This window comes from Geotrypetes seraphini, chromosome 16 (genome assembly GCF_902459505.1).
Source record: "Geotrypetes seraphini chromosome 16, aGeoSer1.1, whole genome shotgun sequence".
Taxonomy (NCBI): domain Eukaryota; kingdom Metazoa; phylum Chordata; class Amphibia; order Gymnophiona; family Dermophiidae; genus Geotrypetes; species Geotrypetes seraphini.
The window spans coordinates 51,467,893-51,482,455 of record NC_047099.1 but is presented as its reverse complement, the minus strand read 5'-3'; the positions used below and the strand labels follow the sequence as shown (position 1 = coordinate 51,482,455).

Here is a 14,563-nt window from a genome sequence, read left to right as displayed (position 1 = left end):
TAGACCCCGCGAGCGCAGGGCCGCCGCCACCACCACCATACACTTGGTGAATACCCGAGGGGAAGATGCCAGCCCGAAGGGAAGAACCCGATACTGCAGGTGCAAATCCCCGACCTGAAACCGCAAGAACCTGCGGCAAGCGGGATGCACCGGAACATGGGTGTAAGCTTCCTTCAAGTCCAGGGAGCACATCCAATCCCCCTCCTCCAAAAGAGGATAGAGAACCGGGAGCGATAACATACGGAACTTCTCTCGGACCAGGAACTTGTTGAGCTTCCGGAGGTCCAAAATGGGGCGCAAGTCCCCGGTCTTTTTTGGGACCAAAAAGTAACGGGAGTAAAACCCCAGGCCCATCTGATCGCGAGGCACCACCTCGACCGCCCTGAGGCTCAACAAGGCCCTGGCTTCCTCCAGGAGAAGGGCCAGCTGGTTCCGATTGGGAGGGCAAGCCCCGGGGGGCAAGTCCGGAGGCGGACAGGAGAAGTTCAGCGAATAGCCGTCTGAGATTATCCCGAGCACCCAGGCGTCCGACGTGATCACCGACCAGGCCCCGGCAAAGGCCGTCAGCCGACCCCCGATGGGGAGGGGGTGGCTCGATATTGCGGTGGGGGCCCGCCCCCAACCGCCTATCCCGTCAAAAGGACGGCGCGGCCTTGGCGGCCCCCTGCGCGGCAGGTTTAGAGGGGCCGCCTCTACTCTGCTGGGGCTGTCTTCGAGGGGGCGGTCTGGAGAAGGCCGGTGTGGACTTCTGAGGGTATCTCCTCGGAGGCTGCCTGAAGGGGCGCTGAGCAGGCGCCTTAGGCTTCGGCTTCACCAGAGAGGCCAAGGAGCGTTCCTGTTTGGAAAGTCGCTCCGTCGCCGCATCCAAAGTGTCATCAAACAATTCCACGCCAACGCAAGGCAAATTAGCCAGGCGTTCCTGCAAATTGGCCTCCATTTCGAGGGTACGGAGCCACGCCAGCCGGCGCATGGCCACTGCACAGGCGGACACCCTCGAGGCGAGTTCAAATGCATCATAAACCGCGTGGAATAAATAGAGGCGCAGCTGGGTCAGGTTGGAACTAAAGGTGGCGAACCGGTCCCTATGCGACTCAGGCATCACCTCCCGAAAGGAGGGGAGGTCCTTCACCATCGTACGGAGGAAGGAAGAGTACGAGAAGGCGTAGTTCAGGACCCTGGTCGCCATCAGAGAGTTCGCATAGAGACGGCGCCCAAATTTGTCAAGGGTCCGGCCCTCCCTACTAGGCGGGACCGTCGCCGAGACCCGGGAAGGCTGAGATTTTTTGACCGCCGATTCCACCAGGAGCGAAGTATGGGAAAGTTGGCCCTTCTCAAACCCTTTGATGGGAAGGGTGCGATACTTAGACTCCATTTTGGCGGGGACCACAGCGACCGTCAATGGAGCCTCAAGATTCCTGAGAAAGGTCTGACAGAGGACCTTGTTAATTGGAAGGCGCGGCGACTCTCTGGGGGGGGCAGGGAGATCCTGCTCCTCCAAAAACTCCTTGGTGTAAGTGGACCCTTCCGACAAGTCAACACCCAAAGCCGCAGCCATATCCTGCACAAACCTCGTAAAGGACGAGGGTTTAGCAGGAGGAGAGGGAGACCGAGACTTCCCGGCAGAGCCGAAGGGAGAGGCCTGGTTGGAGTATCTGGGCTCCCTACCCGACCCCGACCCCAAAGAGGCACAGTCCTGCGACCTCGACGGAGTCGGAGACCGGGTGCGCCTGGAGGAACCCCTCGGGGATCCCCCCGGGGTCCGAGGCACCGAGGTCCGCCCCTTCGGCCCGGGCGAGGAAGCCCGAGAGCTCTCCCTGGCCGGAGACCGGAACAAAATGGGGTTATCAACCCGCAAATCCCGAACTTGCAAGGCACCGCCCCTGGCCGGTGACGAGCGACCACGCCGCCGAGGCGAGGTCCGAGACCTCTTAGCCTTCCTCGGCTTGCGCCTCGCTCGAGACCTGCCCGAGGGAGACGAACCCCTCGAGGACCCCGAGGACGAGGACGAAAGTCTTCGTACTCTGCGCCCCTTGTCCTTCGGGCGCACACTACGCTCCGGCGGATCTCGCGAAGCCGGGTCCGAGGGAACCACCGAGGTCGAGGCCGTGGGCACCTCGGGAGCCGAGGCCCCGGTACCCGAGACCGAGGTCGCCAACTGCGGGGCCACCGGGGCCGAAGCCTCCGAGGCCGAAGCTGCCGAGGCCGAAGCCTGGTGCAGCTGGTCAATGGCCCCGGTGAGCTCCGAGGCGATTAACGCCCGGAGCAATTCCTGAAACACGGGGATTGACATCCCCTGCGGCAAGACCTGCCGCTGCTCCTCAGAGGGCGACCTCGGTCTCGAGTATTCCCTCGGGGCAGCGGACGATGGCAACTTGGGCTTCACTGAGGCGGGCCCACCCGCCGACGAGCCCGAGGATGGCTTCTTAGATGGAGCTGAGGAGGGAAGCGGAGACTTACCCGAGGCCTTGGCAGAAGGCAGCTGCTTCGAAGGCACCGAGGCCCGAGGCGACGCCGACGGTCCCGAAGCTGAGGCCGAGGCCGATGTCGAGGCCGAGGTCAAGGCCGGGGCCGAAGCCGAGGCCGAACTCGAGGCCTTCCCCGGCGGGGACTCTACAGAGAAAAGTTCCGCCATGCGGGCCTTTCGGCGTTTAAGTGCCCGCTTCTGAAAGGTGGCACACTTATCGCAGGATGCCGTCGGGTGTTGGGGCCCCAAACACCGCAAACAGCACCTGTGCGGGTCAGTAATCGAAAGGAGTCTTTCACAGCGCCCGCACTTTTTAAAGCCCGTTACGGGCCGGGACATGGGCCCACAAGCGAGCCGGGAACAAGCGAGGTTCCTCGGCCACGGCTACCGGGAGCCCCCGGTAGTAACGAATACGAAGATTTTTTTTTTTTTTTTTTTTTTTGAAAAAGAAAGAAACAAAGCAAAAAGAGACGAAAAAACGCAGCGACCGTGCGAAAAAACCCCACACAGCCGCGGCGACAGAAGGCAAATTTAGCACAATTTCTCCACAGGGCTTCTGGCTCCGCGGATGAAAAAGAACTGAGGACCACGAGGTGGGGATGCGCCCTCTAGTGGCAAGAAGGCTAGCACATGCGTGGTGCAGTGTGCAAACTTGAAACTTCTAGCAAGTTTGCTTGAAAAGCTGTCCGCGCTGGGGCTCCGTAGATGACGTCACCCACATGTGAGAATATCATGCCTGCTTGTCCTGGGATAAACTAGGTATTGATGCCCCTGTATAAGACTCTGGTGAGACTTCATTTAGAATATTGTGTACAATTCTGGAGAGGCAGGAAAACACAGGAGAGTCAAATCCACAAGATCAATACTCAAACACGATGGAGTGGATAAGTCCAAACAAAGATTGGTGAACTCTGAGTATTTCACAAAATTCTTTAATTTAACAAATATGGACTCGACATGCGCATGTTTCGGACCAAATGGCCTGCTTCAGGAGTCTACAAACATAAATACAGACGTTAAAACCAAGCAATTTTGATAATATGACACATGTAAACATATATTAAAAATAAAGAGCAATCTCATAAATGCCAATAAAGGAAATATCAAGACAATTGTATTACCAAAGGATATTTAAAAAGAGGACTAATTTATATCTATGGAACCATATAAATTCACACATAAGAAAAAAAATAAATATATATATATATATATATATATATATATATACACCTAATGGACAAATAAAAAACAACATAACTTACAAATCACATTGAAATTTCATAAAAATACAATAATGCCTTATAATCCTTAGTAACCATAAATGAATATGTATATAAAGGATATGAATATCAACCATATAAAAATATATATATATAATCAATAAATATCAGACATATTAAAAAATATATATATACATATAATAATGTCTCCGTGCTGAACAATTCATAAAAACTAGTATGAGATTATAATCTGACTTCTAAAAAGTTAACGAAGCATATCTCATATTAAATTAATAAAATTCAATTCATGAATAAAAGCTCCAACAATTAAGTACAACAGCAACATATATATAATAAATTGCAGATATATAAATAATAATAATAAACACCAGTATAGAGCATACCTCACAAGTCTGTGTGTGAATCAAAAAGAACATCCAAAAGTCAATAGGGCATCACACTAATAAAAAGCAGACTTGTGAGGTATGCTCTATACTGGTGTTTTTTATTATTATTTATATATCTGCAATTTATTATATATATGTTGCTGTTGTACTTAATTAATTGTTGGAGCTTTTATTCATGAATTGAATTTTATTAATTTAATATGAGATATGCTTCGTTAACTTTTTAGAAGTCAGATTATAATCTCATACTAGTTTTTATGAATTGTTCAGCACGGAGACATTATTATATATATATATTTTTAATATGTCTGATATTTATTGATTATATATATATTTTTATATGGTTGATATTCATATCCTTTATATACATATTCATTTATGGTTACTAAGGATTATAAGGCATTATTGTTTTTTTATGAAATTTCAATGTGATTTGTAAGTTATGTTGTTTTTTATTTGTCCATTAGGTGTATATATATATATATTTTTTTTTTTCTTATGTGTGAATTTATATGGTTCCATAGATATAAATTGGTCCTCTTTTTAAATATCCTTTGGTAATACAATTGTCTTGATATTTCCTTTATTGGCGTTTATGAAATTACTCTTTATTTTTAATATATGTTTACACGTGTCATATTATCAAAATTGCTTGGTTTTAACGTCTGTATTTATGTTTGTAGACTCCTGAAGCAGGCCATTTGGGCCGAAACATGCACATGTCGAGTCCATATTTGTTAAATTAAAGAATTTTGTGAAATACTCCGAGTTCACCAATCTTTGTTTGGACTTACCAACTCCATCGTGTTTGAGTACAATTCTGGAGACATCTTCAAAAAGATATAAAAAGGATGGAGTTGGTCCAGAGGAAGGCTATTAAAATGGTGCGTGGTCTTCATCATAAGACATATGGGGACAGACTCAAAGATCTTAATACATATACTCTGAAGGAAAGGTGGGAGATGTTTAAATAGCTATGTGGCATAAATACACACGAGGCAAGTCTTTCTATTGAAACTCCAGGTTAAGAGGTGATAGACTCAGGAGTAATCTAAGGAAATACTTTTCTACAGAAAGGGCAGTAGATGCATGGAATACCGTAGTCTCCCAGTAGAGGTAGTGGAAACAAAGCCTGTGTCCAAATTCAAGAAAGATCAGGTAGGATCTCTTAGGGAGAGGAGGAGATAGTGGATGGGCAGACTGGATGAGCCATTTGGCCTTTATCTGCCATCATGTTTCTAAGTAAAACTTAAAAAAAAAAAAAAAAAAAAAGGGAAAGTACTAGAATGGCTGTTCAAAAAATATTTGTGAAATTATGGTACTTAAAAATCATGAAAACTCCGGTAAAAACCATTTTTTTGTGTATACTTCCCATGGTCTTGGGAGCTGCACGGTCACAAGTTGCCCACCCCTGATTTGAGGGAGCACTATGGTTATCTTGATATTTTCAATAAAGAGAATTTAATAAAGTATCCCTCCCAGCCCCACCTTTGTAATCTGATCAATTCAAGTCCAGTGATCACTTGTGCACCCCCTCTCCCAAATAAGATTCTAACAGTTCTCTGTACTTAGGCGAGCTGAGGAGGACCGTATATTCTGACACTCAAAGCAGCAGTACCCCAGCTCTTACAGCAGAGGGAGCTATGATGCCAGAGGCTCAATTCCATATACCAGTGTCTCACAAAACTTGTGAAGCTATGGCGCACCAAACTAGCGGCCGAGCCTCAAGGGCATCCGGAAATGCATGGACCTCAATGCGAAGATGTCACACGCAAGCGTGATGTCATAACGTCGATGTCCGCAAAGGCCCTCCAGACGGGGCCCCGAGCCGCCAGTAGGGGGTGCTGGAAGGGAAGAAGCATGGAGAGGTGCCAGCACCTGCTGACTGCCTACAGGATGTGCCTTTCGCAGCGAGAAGCTCGTCTTGTAGGCAATCAGCCAGTGCCTCTCCTCCTTCCTGGTGTCTCGCGTCACACCTGGAATCTTGGGCAGCACACAGTTTGCGATACACTGCCAGGGTGGCAGGGGTGTTTTTGTGGAACGATTCGACAGTATCACTTAAGAGTAATCTTCAATATTCAGAAATTTAAAAAGGTGCTGAAGACAACTTTATTTGTAGAAGCTTTTTATGAAAGCTGATTTGCGTGAATTTTTAGGTATGATTTATTTATTGCTTTATTGTCTTACAGTAATGAATGTATTAAGTGGACTACTTTTACCTTTTCTTTGTTCTTCAGCATCTCTCTCGGTCTTATCAGCTTCCAACGGGAAGTCAGTGGCAGTAGTGGGATCAGGAGGGTGAGCAATGGAGTCTCGCGATGCCGTCTCCTCCATAGCCCGAGCAAAAGTACCTCCTAGAATGCTCTCGAAGGAAGGACATGAGTTTGAGTTGAACTGTTCCTTGTTTATCGCTTTTAGAGGATGACATGTACCGATGCCCCGTTCAGGAAGAGGATCTTGACAGGTCAAGTACTTGCTATTGTCAGCGTGTCTGGAGACTTCTCCCATGCCAGGCCCATCTTTCTCGCTATCCCTCCACAAGTCCCCGTTCATTCGGCAAGACGCAGCTGGTTTCACTTCCTGTTTAATTACCACTTCTGGAGTCACGGCTTCAGTGACTTTGCCGTCCTCCACCGTATTCCCCGCTTCTTCTTCTTCATCATTTGGCACATCAGAGTCTTCAGATAACATGGATGCCTCCTCTTCCTCTGGCTGCTCTGTTTTCTGTATTTACCCCCAGCCAAAAGAAAAATCATAGTTTAATAACTATTAAAAAAAAGTAAAACATACACATTTTCAGAAATAAAAGGTTCTGCTACAGTGAAAAGTTCAAGTAACAGAGGGTGTTCCCCTAATAGTACTCTCAGAAGACCCACGAGTTGCCAGTATAAGAAAGCAACGTGGAAAGTTTAAGTCGGCCAGATGTACTGAAGGAGTTTTTCATTTTGTGTATATGGAAAAACTTCTTAGAACATCTAGTTCAACAGGAAATGAATTAACAAGAATATCAATAGCAGAAAAAAAGGTGCCAAACTCTTAGCAAGGGCACTGACAGGTTAGAAGCTGTTCAGAGGACTTCTGCAACTCAAACCCTACACAAAAAGTCAGGATTGATCTGTGTCCATGTCCCCCTTTTAAATTTATTTCAGGTTTTCAGCCCAACTCACAGGAGCCCATTTGGGCCCTTTATTTACCGATATTATTGCCTGGATTACCCTGTTATCTTCTACAAGGCAGGCAGGCGGGCTATAGTGGCTGGCCCAAAAGGACCCGCTTTCTGCGCTAGTGTGGGAGTCGCAATTTTCGGTTTCAGATTTGGTTGAAACAGATAAACCTGGTTTCGGTTGCCCTCTACTTAGATTACTATAGACCAGTGGTCTCAAAGTCACGCCCCACCAGGTACTATTTTGAGGCCCTTGGTATGTTTATCATAATCACAAAAGTAAAATAAAACAGTTTCTTGATATGTCTCTTTAGCTATAAATGGCAATATTATTATTAAGACTTAGCCAAAAGGAAAGATTTATAAACTATAAAGAGTTTTACCTCATACAAAATTGTCATTTCTTTAATAAGACATTAACTATTTTTTTTCTGAGGCCTACCAAGTCCCTACAAATCCAAAATGTGGCCCTGCAAAGGGTTTGAATTGGAGACCACTGCTATAGACTGATGTTAGCCAATGTTTTCAAGGGATACGTGTCTGCTTCATCAGAAACCTGCAGTATCCCTAAGTATAGACTTGCACACAATAATCTAAAAGCCTTTCTACCCTTATTTTTAAGCTTAATACCATGCACTAATTTAATTTCATTTACGCTGCCTGCAAACCCAAAAGCTAGCAAAGTGGTGATAGCTTACATGTCTGACTGTGCACACTGACTCCAGACAGGGGTAGTCTATTGGCAGATTGGTTTTGCAGGCTTTATACTGTATATTACCTATCTAAATTATAGGCTGTCTCTGTTGTTGAACAGGCAATAAAAAAAGTGTGAATTCTGAGCTAATTTTAAAATGGACTAACGTTTTCACTGTGTGTGGGGGGAAGGGAATGGAAGGCCTGGTGTTGGTATTCTCCACAACAAAAGAAATTCAGTCTCCTCCCCCCCCCAATTGGAGTCCAGCAAGCATGTCTCCATTCCCTCCTGGTCTCTTTCTCTGGCCGCCCCCCCCCCCCCCCCCGTGATATTTGACATACCTGTGAGCCTCTCAAAGCAGCAGCGGCCTTCTCTCTGCCACATCATCCATCTACAGGAAGTGATGTAGCAGAGGAAAGGCCCTGATGGGGCCAGCTGCTGACAGCACTGTTCACAGCACTGCCTCTGACGGCCAGTTGCCGCCGCTGCATTTGGAGGCTTTCTGGTATGTCAGATTACATCAACACCGGGAAGGGGGGGGGGAAGACGGGTCTGGTCAGAAAGAGGCCAGACCCACACAGAGGAGGGGCGATTGTTTCAGGGCAGAACAGCATATCTGCACAGAATTCCATCAGAAGTAGTTTTCTATATTGGCAAAACTACAAATTTTTCTGGGACATTTGTTTGACGCTTTTGAACATGCTGTAAACTTTTTTTTCCCCATTTATGTTGAATTGTAAGCTGAGGATATGCAAAACAAAATGCTTTCAGATAAATTTTTCCTAATGTCTGGGTGTTTTCACTTTCACATATTTGTATCAATTAACAAAAAATAAAAATAACTTTTTTTTTCAATACCCATCAATTGCACGTGTACAAGTGGCTCAGCTGGACAACTAATTTGGGATGATTATACCTTAGCTGCCAGGAATCCCCAAACCCCGCCAGCTGAAGACCTCTTCCTGGCTGGAACTCTTGCAACCTAGGCAAATATGAGCAGTGATCTTGGGCCATTGCCGCTAGCCCCTGTGAATGCTGTTTCATCAAATACCCAGGTTGTAAGAATTTCCTGACAGCCACACAAAAGTGGCACAACTTTTAGCCCATCCACAGCTACCTCGCCAACAAGTACGCCTGTAGGTTTATGCTTTACAATTGCTCTTGCGTGCACTTTTTATCACCTTCTACCAAACAGAAATCAGAAAGAATTTATACAAAAGGGGCTGAGGATGAATGTCTGTCTGTCTGTGGGCAAAATAACTGAAAATATAACAGAATGGGATGAAACTTGGTACAAGGAAAAAAATTAGAAAAAGACAAGAGTTTGAAATTGGGCCAAACAGGAGTTCCAAAGAAATTAAGCTCCCCAAATGGTGTGTGTGTATATATTAGCTGCTATTGACTTGGGTTTGAGTCCTAGTGACTTGAGTTAAAGATCCAAAAAAAGAAGTCGGTCCGACGAGGTCCTCCAGCATCATTCGCCATAGTAGTAGTACAATGGTACAACTAGCTAAACAGATTTCCAGCAGAACCACAACAAATATACATGAGATTTGCATGGAAAACAGGACATGCATGCTAATCTCCCAAATACATATCCATTGGGGATATCCTGAAAACCTGATTGGCCAGAGGTGCACCCAGGTGGGTTGAGATGCACTACTCGGGAGAGCTCTGCTTCAGTGTTTCTCAACTCAGTCCTGGAGTACCCCCATGCCAGTCAGGTTTTCAGGATATCTACCATTGCAATGTATGCAAATCATAAACTTGATTTGCATACATTGCCTCCATTATATGCAAATTTCTTTCATGCATACTCATTGTGGATATCCTGAAAACCTGACTGGCAAGGGGGTACTCCAGGACCGAGTTGAGAAACACTGCTCTACTTGGTTGGTTTGAGAGAGGGAGGTCAGGTTTTCAGTATATCCACAGTGAACATATATAGAAACATGATGACAGATAAGGTCAAATGGCCCATCCAGTCTGCCCATCTGCAGTAATCATTATCTCATCCTCTCTAACAGATCCCAGTGCCTATCCCAGGCTTTCTTGAATTCAGTCAGTCTCTGTCTCCACCACCTCTCCTGGAAGACTGTTCCAGGTATCTCCCACCCTTTCTGTAAAAAAGTATTTCCTTAGATTACTCCGGAGCCTATCACCTCTTAACTTCATCCTATGCCCCCCTTCGTTCCAGAGCTTCCTTTCAGAGACTCGTGCATTTACGCCACGTAGGTATTTAAACATCTCTATCATATCTCCCTTCTTCCGCCTTTCCTCCAAAGTATACAGATTGAGATCTTTAAGTCTGTCCCCATACGCCTTATAACAAAAAAGCGCGTACCATTTTAGTAGACTTTCTTCTGGACCGACTCCATCCTTTTAATATCTTTTTGAAGGTGCGGCTTCCAGAATTGTACACAATATTCTAAACGAGGTCTCACCAAAGTCTTCTATAAAGGAGCATCAATACCTCCTTTTTCCTACTGGCCATACCTCTCCCTATGCACCCTAGCATCCTTCTAGCTTTCGCCGTCACCTTTTCAACCTGTGTGGCCACATGCAATACAATCACACCCAAGTCCCGCTCTTCGGACAAAAGCAGCCTCTTGACTGGTCCAAAATAACATGTGCTGGACAGACTCAATCCAGATGTGAAAGCATGATCTGCAAAAGTTATAGAAGCTTATGTTCCAGTTTCAACAAAATTAGAAACAGGTGCTCTTGAAAAGTTGATTCCAATAGTCAATGAATCTGCTTGCGATCCATTTGCACGCAGCTTCCGATGTATGCAAATAGATCTCATGCATATTCATTTAGGAAATCCTGAAAAGCTGACCCGGGGAAGTGTGGTTACACAGACAAATCTATTGGGTTAACCAAGGTGAGAAAGTTGAAAGAAAGCAGACTTTTGCACCCCACTCCCCCTGTGCACAGGTAAGCAGAGGATGCAAGGTCTCTTGCTGGTTAGGCGACGCTAAGCGTTGCTGGGCGACTCACCTTGTCACGCGGGGGCTTGGCGGGGGCGTGGTCGGCGCTCCTCTCCCTGGGGGCGGGGCGCCCGCGGCTCCTCTGCAGCCTCCGGCGCTGTTCCCGAGCCCTGCCCCGGGTCAGGCGTTCGCCGCTGCTCCCCCGGCCCGGCGGCCTCCTCGAGGCGCTGCGGGTGCGGGGCTCGGGCGCCTCTTCCTCGGCCCGACTGCGGCTGCGCGGCAACCGGCGCTCCGCGGACGCACCGCGGCTGCGCGCAGCCTCGCGCTCCGGGGAGCCCTCGTCCTGCGGCCCGCCTCCGACGCTACTGCGCTCGCGCGGAGCCTCGCGCGGCGGCGGCGGCGTCTCCGACCGTCGCTGTTCCTTCGCGGGAGATGCCTGCGGCGGCTGCTGCCCTCCCGCTGCGCCCCGACGGCCGCGTGGCGGCAGCACGCGCGCCGCGTTGCGGTACGAGATGGAGCCCTTGTAGCTGACGCGCAGCACCGCGCGCCGCTGGATGAGGCGCTCGAGCTCCTGGCGCGTGCGCTCCGGCTCCGGCCCGTGCCGCCGCCGCACCATCCGGCAGATGCGCTCCAGGTCGGGCCGCGCCTTGCGCGAGCGCAGCGAGTCGATGGTGTCCAGGATCCATTCCTCGTAGCGGGGGGTGGGCGCCGGGGCCAGGGGGGGAGGCGGCGGCGGGCCCGCCATGTCGACGAGGACGAGGAGGAGACGCGGGGCGCGAGCGCGGCCGAAGGGAGCCGTTGGGGCTTGCGCGCGCCGACCTCTGGGCACGCGGGCGGGAGTCGTCGCCGCCGAGGTGGGTGAAAGCGGCTTTTAAGGTGGACTGGGACAGTTGCAGCCAGGCGCCCTGGCGGGTTGTGTCTCGACCAATCAGCTAGCCACCCTCTGCGCCTTCCAGCCAATCGCCTCCCTTCTTCCCTTTGCCCCGCCCGGCTCGTATAACTGTTAGGAATTTGAGTGGCACGAAGTGGTCCAGGGATGCAACCTGCAATGGGATTGGTCGTGCCCTCCCCTCCTCTAGAGCCACATATACTGTAGTGTGACGTAATAATTTTTTTTAAAGCCTTTGACGTCACAAACCCCCTTGCCACTTTTCGGTGCTTCCGTCTCCATCCAATAGGGAATAGCTTACGGTCCACCGGTTCAAAACTGCTAAAATTGCCTCTTTAGAGGAAATGATTTGATCAGTAGCTCTTGCAGTTTTAGCACAAGTCCCACTTCGTTACTAACAGTAAAATAACCTTATATATATATATGTGTCTTTATTGATTATTTATGAATCAAGAAGTAACAAACAAACTATATAACAAGTTCAGTACATTTGGGTTGAATGCAGTACTTGTAAAACAAATGCAATATACAAGAGAAAGGCAATAACAAAAAGTTGTAGCTTCTCAGAGAATGCAAAGCCCATGTTTTCCATATTTTAACAGGAAGTAGCCTACATTGATCGCTTCCACCTTCACACTTGGTTAGTTGTAGCACTAGACCAGTGGTCTCACACTGGTGGCCTGTCAGGTCCTATTTGAGACCCTCGGTATGTTTATCATAATCACAAAAGTAAAATAAAAGAGTTTCTTGATCAAAGGTCTCTAGCTATAAATGACAATATTATGATTAAGACTTAGCCAAAAGGAAAGATTTAGAAACTATAGAGTTTTTTTTACCTCAATAAGACATTAACTATTTTTTTTCTGAGGCCCTCCAAGTACCTACAAATCCCAAATGTGGCCCTGCAAAGGGTTGGAGTTGGAGACCATTAGTGCCAAAGTCCCTCCTTGAGGGCCGCAATCCAGTTGGGTTTTCAGGATTTCCCCAATGAATATGCATGAGATCTATGTGCATGCACTGCTTTCATTGTATGCTAATAGATCTCATGCATGTTCATTGGGGAAATCCTGAAAACCCGACTGGATTGCAGCCCTCGAGGAGGGACTTTGACAGCCCTGCACTATACCAAGCGTAGTAAGCGTAAAGTTACCACTTAACATTCCAGCCCCCTCTTTCATAAGACCCTAAGAGTTACCATCAGGGTCTATCAAGCCCAGTATCCCGTTTCCAACAGCAGACAACCCAGGCACAAGTACCTGGCAAGATCATAAAGAGTAAAACAGATTTTATGTTGCTTATTGTAGAAATAAGGAGTGGATTTCTCCTAGTCTCTTACTAAGGGCTTATGGACATTTGTTTTAATTAAACCAAAACAAGAAGTATGATTCTTAAATTTAAGTTAATGTTCTTTGTATTTTTATATATTTGGCATTTCATGTTACCTTTCATTCTAGGGTAGGGGGAGAATAGGAATGATGATTTTAATATATGTTAAATTACTTGAAATGTATTTTTGTTTAATTCATTTATTATAATAATATTTAAAAAACAATCTAAAGTAATTGTTATAAATGAAACAAATAGAATGAAGGGGGAAGGGGTTAAGGGGGGATATAGAAAAGAATAGATTAGGTATATAGAAATATATTTTGGAGGAATAAAATGTGTGCAAATATTTTATTATGAATTTAATTGTAATGAATATCTCTTTGTAACATATTATTGTATATATATTTGATTCCTTCAATAAAATGTTATAAATTAAACGCTGCTAACCTAACTGCTTTCATCACATTCTCTGGCAACAAATTTCAGAGTTTAATTACATGTTGAGTGGAGAAATATTTCCTCTGCTTTGGTTTAAATCGCCACTCAGTGGCTTCATTGCTTGTCCCCTAGTTCTAATATTTTTGGACAGAGTAAACAAGTAATTCACACTTACTCGTTCCACTCCATTCTCTATTTTGTAGACTTTTATCATAGCTAGGTGTACAGGGCAGGATTAACCAATAGGCCAAGTAGGCACGTGCCTAGGGCCCAAAATGGTCAGGGGGGCCCAATGAAGGAGGGCATCAACATTGTTTTTTCCAAACGGCGATGGGTCCCTGCCCATCGACGGAAAGTAAGACAAGCAAGCAACGTGGGTAAGAAAGGCAACAGGAACTGTAATAGTGCAAGCGGTGCTGCTTGCCCAAAGCTTCCCTCTGATGCAGCTTCCTGTTTCCGCCTGGGCGCATGGTGGGGTGGGGCAGGGGGCCCAGTGTACTTGTGTGCTAAGGGGCCCTTGAATTAATCCTGCCCTGTAGGTATACCATATAGCTCCAGAAAAAGGATGAATTGTGCCTTGGCATAGCGAGGATGAGTGGTACCCCTCCCTACCCTCTTCTCTACCCCCTGCTCCTTCCCAACCCCTTCCCCCATACTTTTTTAGTTTTCCAGGCAGGAGCGACATCATGAACTTGCTGCCCGTGTCACATCAGCTATTCCTCTGACATCACTTCCTAGGTGCTGAGCCCAGAAGTGATGTCAGAGGTGATGACGACGTGGCCAATACTAAAGAGGAAGGGGGGGGGGGAGGGAGGGCAGAGAAGACAACAGGTGCCAGCACCACAACCAGGGTAGACCGCCCTCCTTCCTTACTACGCAACTGGAAAAGCCCAATGCCTCAATATATTCTCATTTCTGGAACCATATGGTAACCCTAATCATGTCTTCCCCGAGCAGTCTCTTCTCAAGGCTAAAGATCCCTAGCCACTTTAGCCTTTCCTCACATTGGCTGAGGATGTGGTGACATCG

The 14,563-nt window shown here is 47.1% G+C and overlaps 1 protein-coding gene across 2 annotated transcripts in view; it reads right to left on the bottom strand.

Moving 5' to 3' along the window:
• Positions 1-11,869, bottom strand: part of SAMD1 (sterile alpha motif domain containing 1) — a 28,232-nt gene extending 16,363 nt beyond the window's left edge. For both annotated transcript variants that reach the window (XR_004537261.1, XM_033924442.1), the window contains exons 1-2: positions 10,949-11,869; positions 6,311-6,815 (exon numbers count right to left, since the gene is read on the bottom strand). Coding sequence is in view for 1 of the 2 variants with exons in the window: in XM_033924442.1 (XP_033780333.1) it covers positions 6,311-6,815; positions 10,949-11,623 (1,180 nt within the window). In the remaining variant the exon portion in view is untranslated. The remainder of the gene's footprint in view (positions 1-6,310; positions 6,816-10,948) is intronic.
• Positions 11,870-14,563: the final 2,694 nt, after the last annotated feature.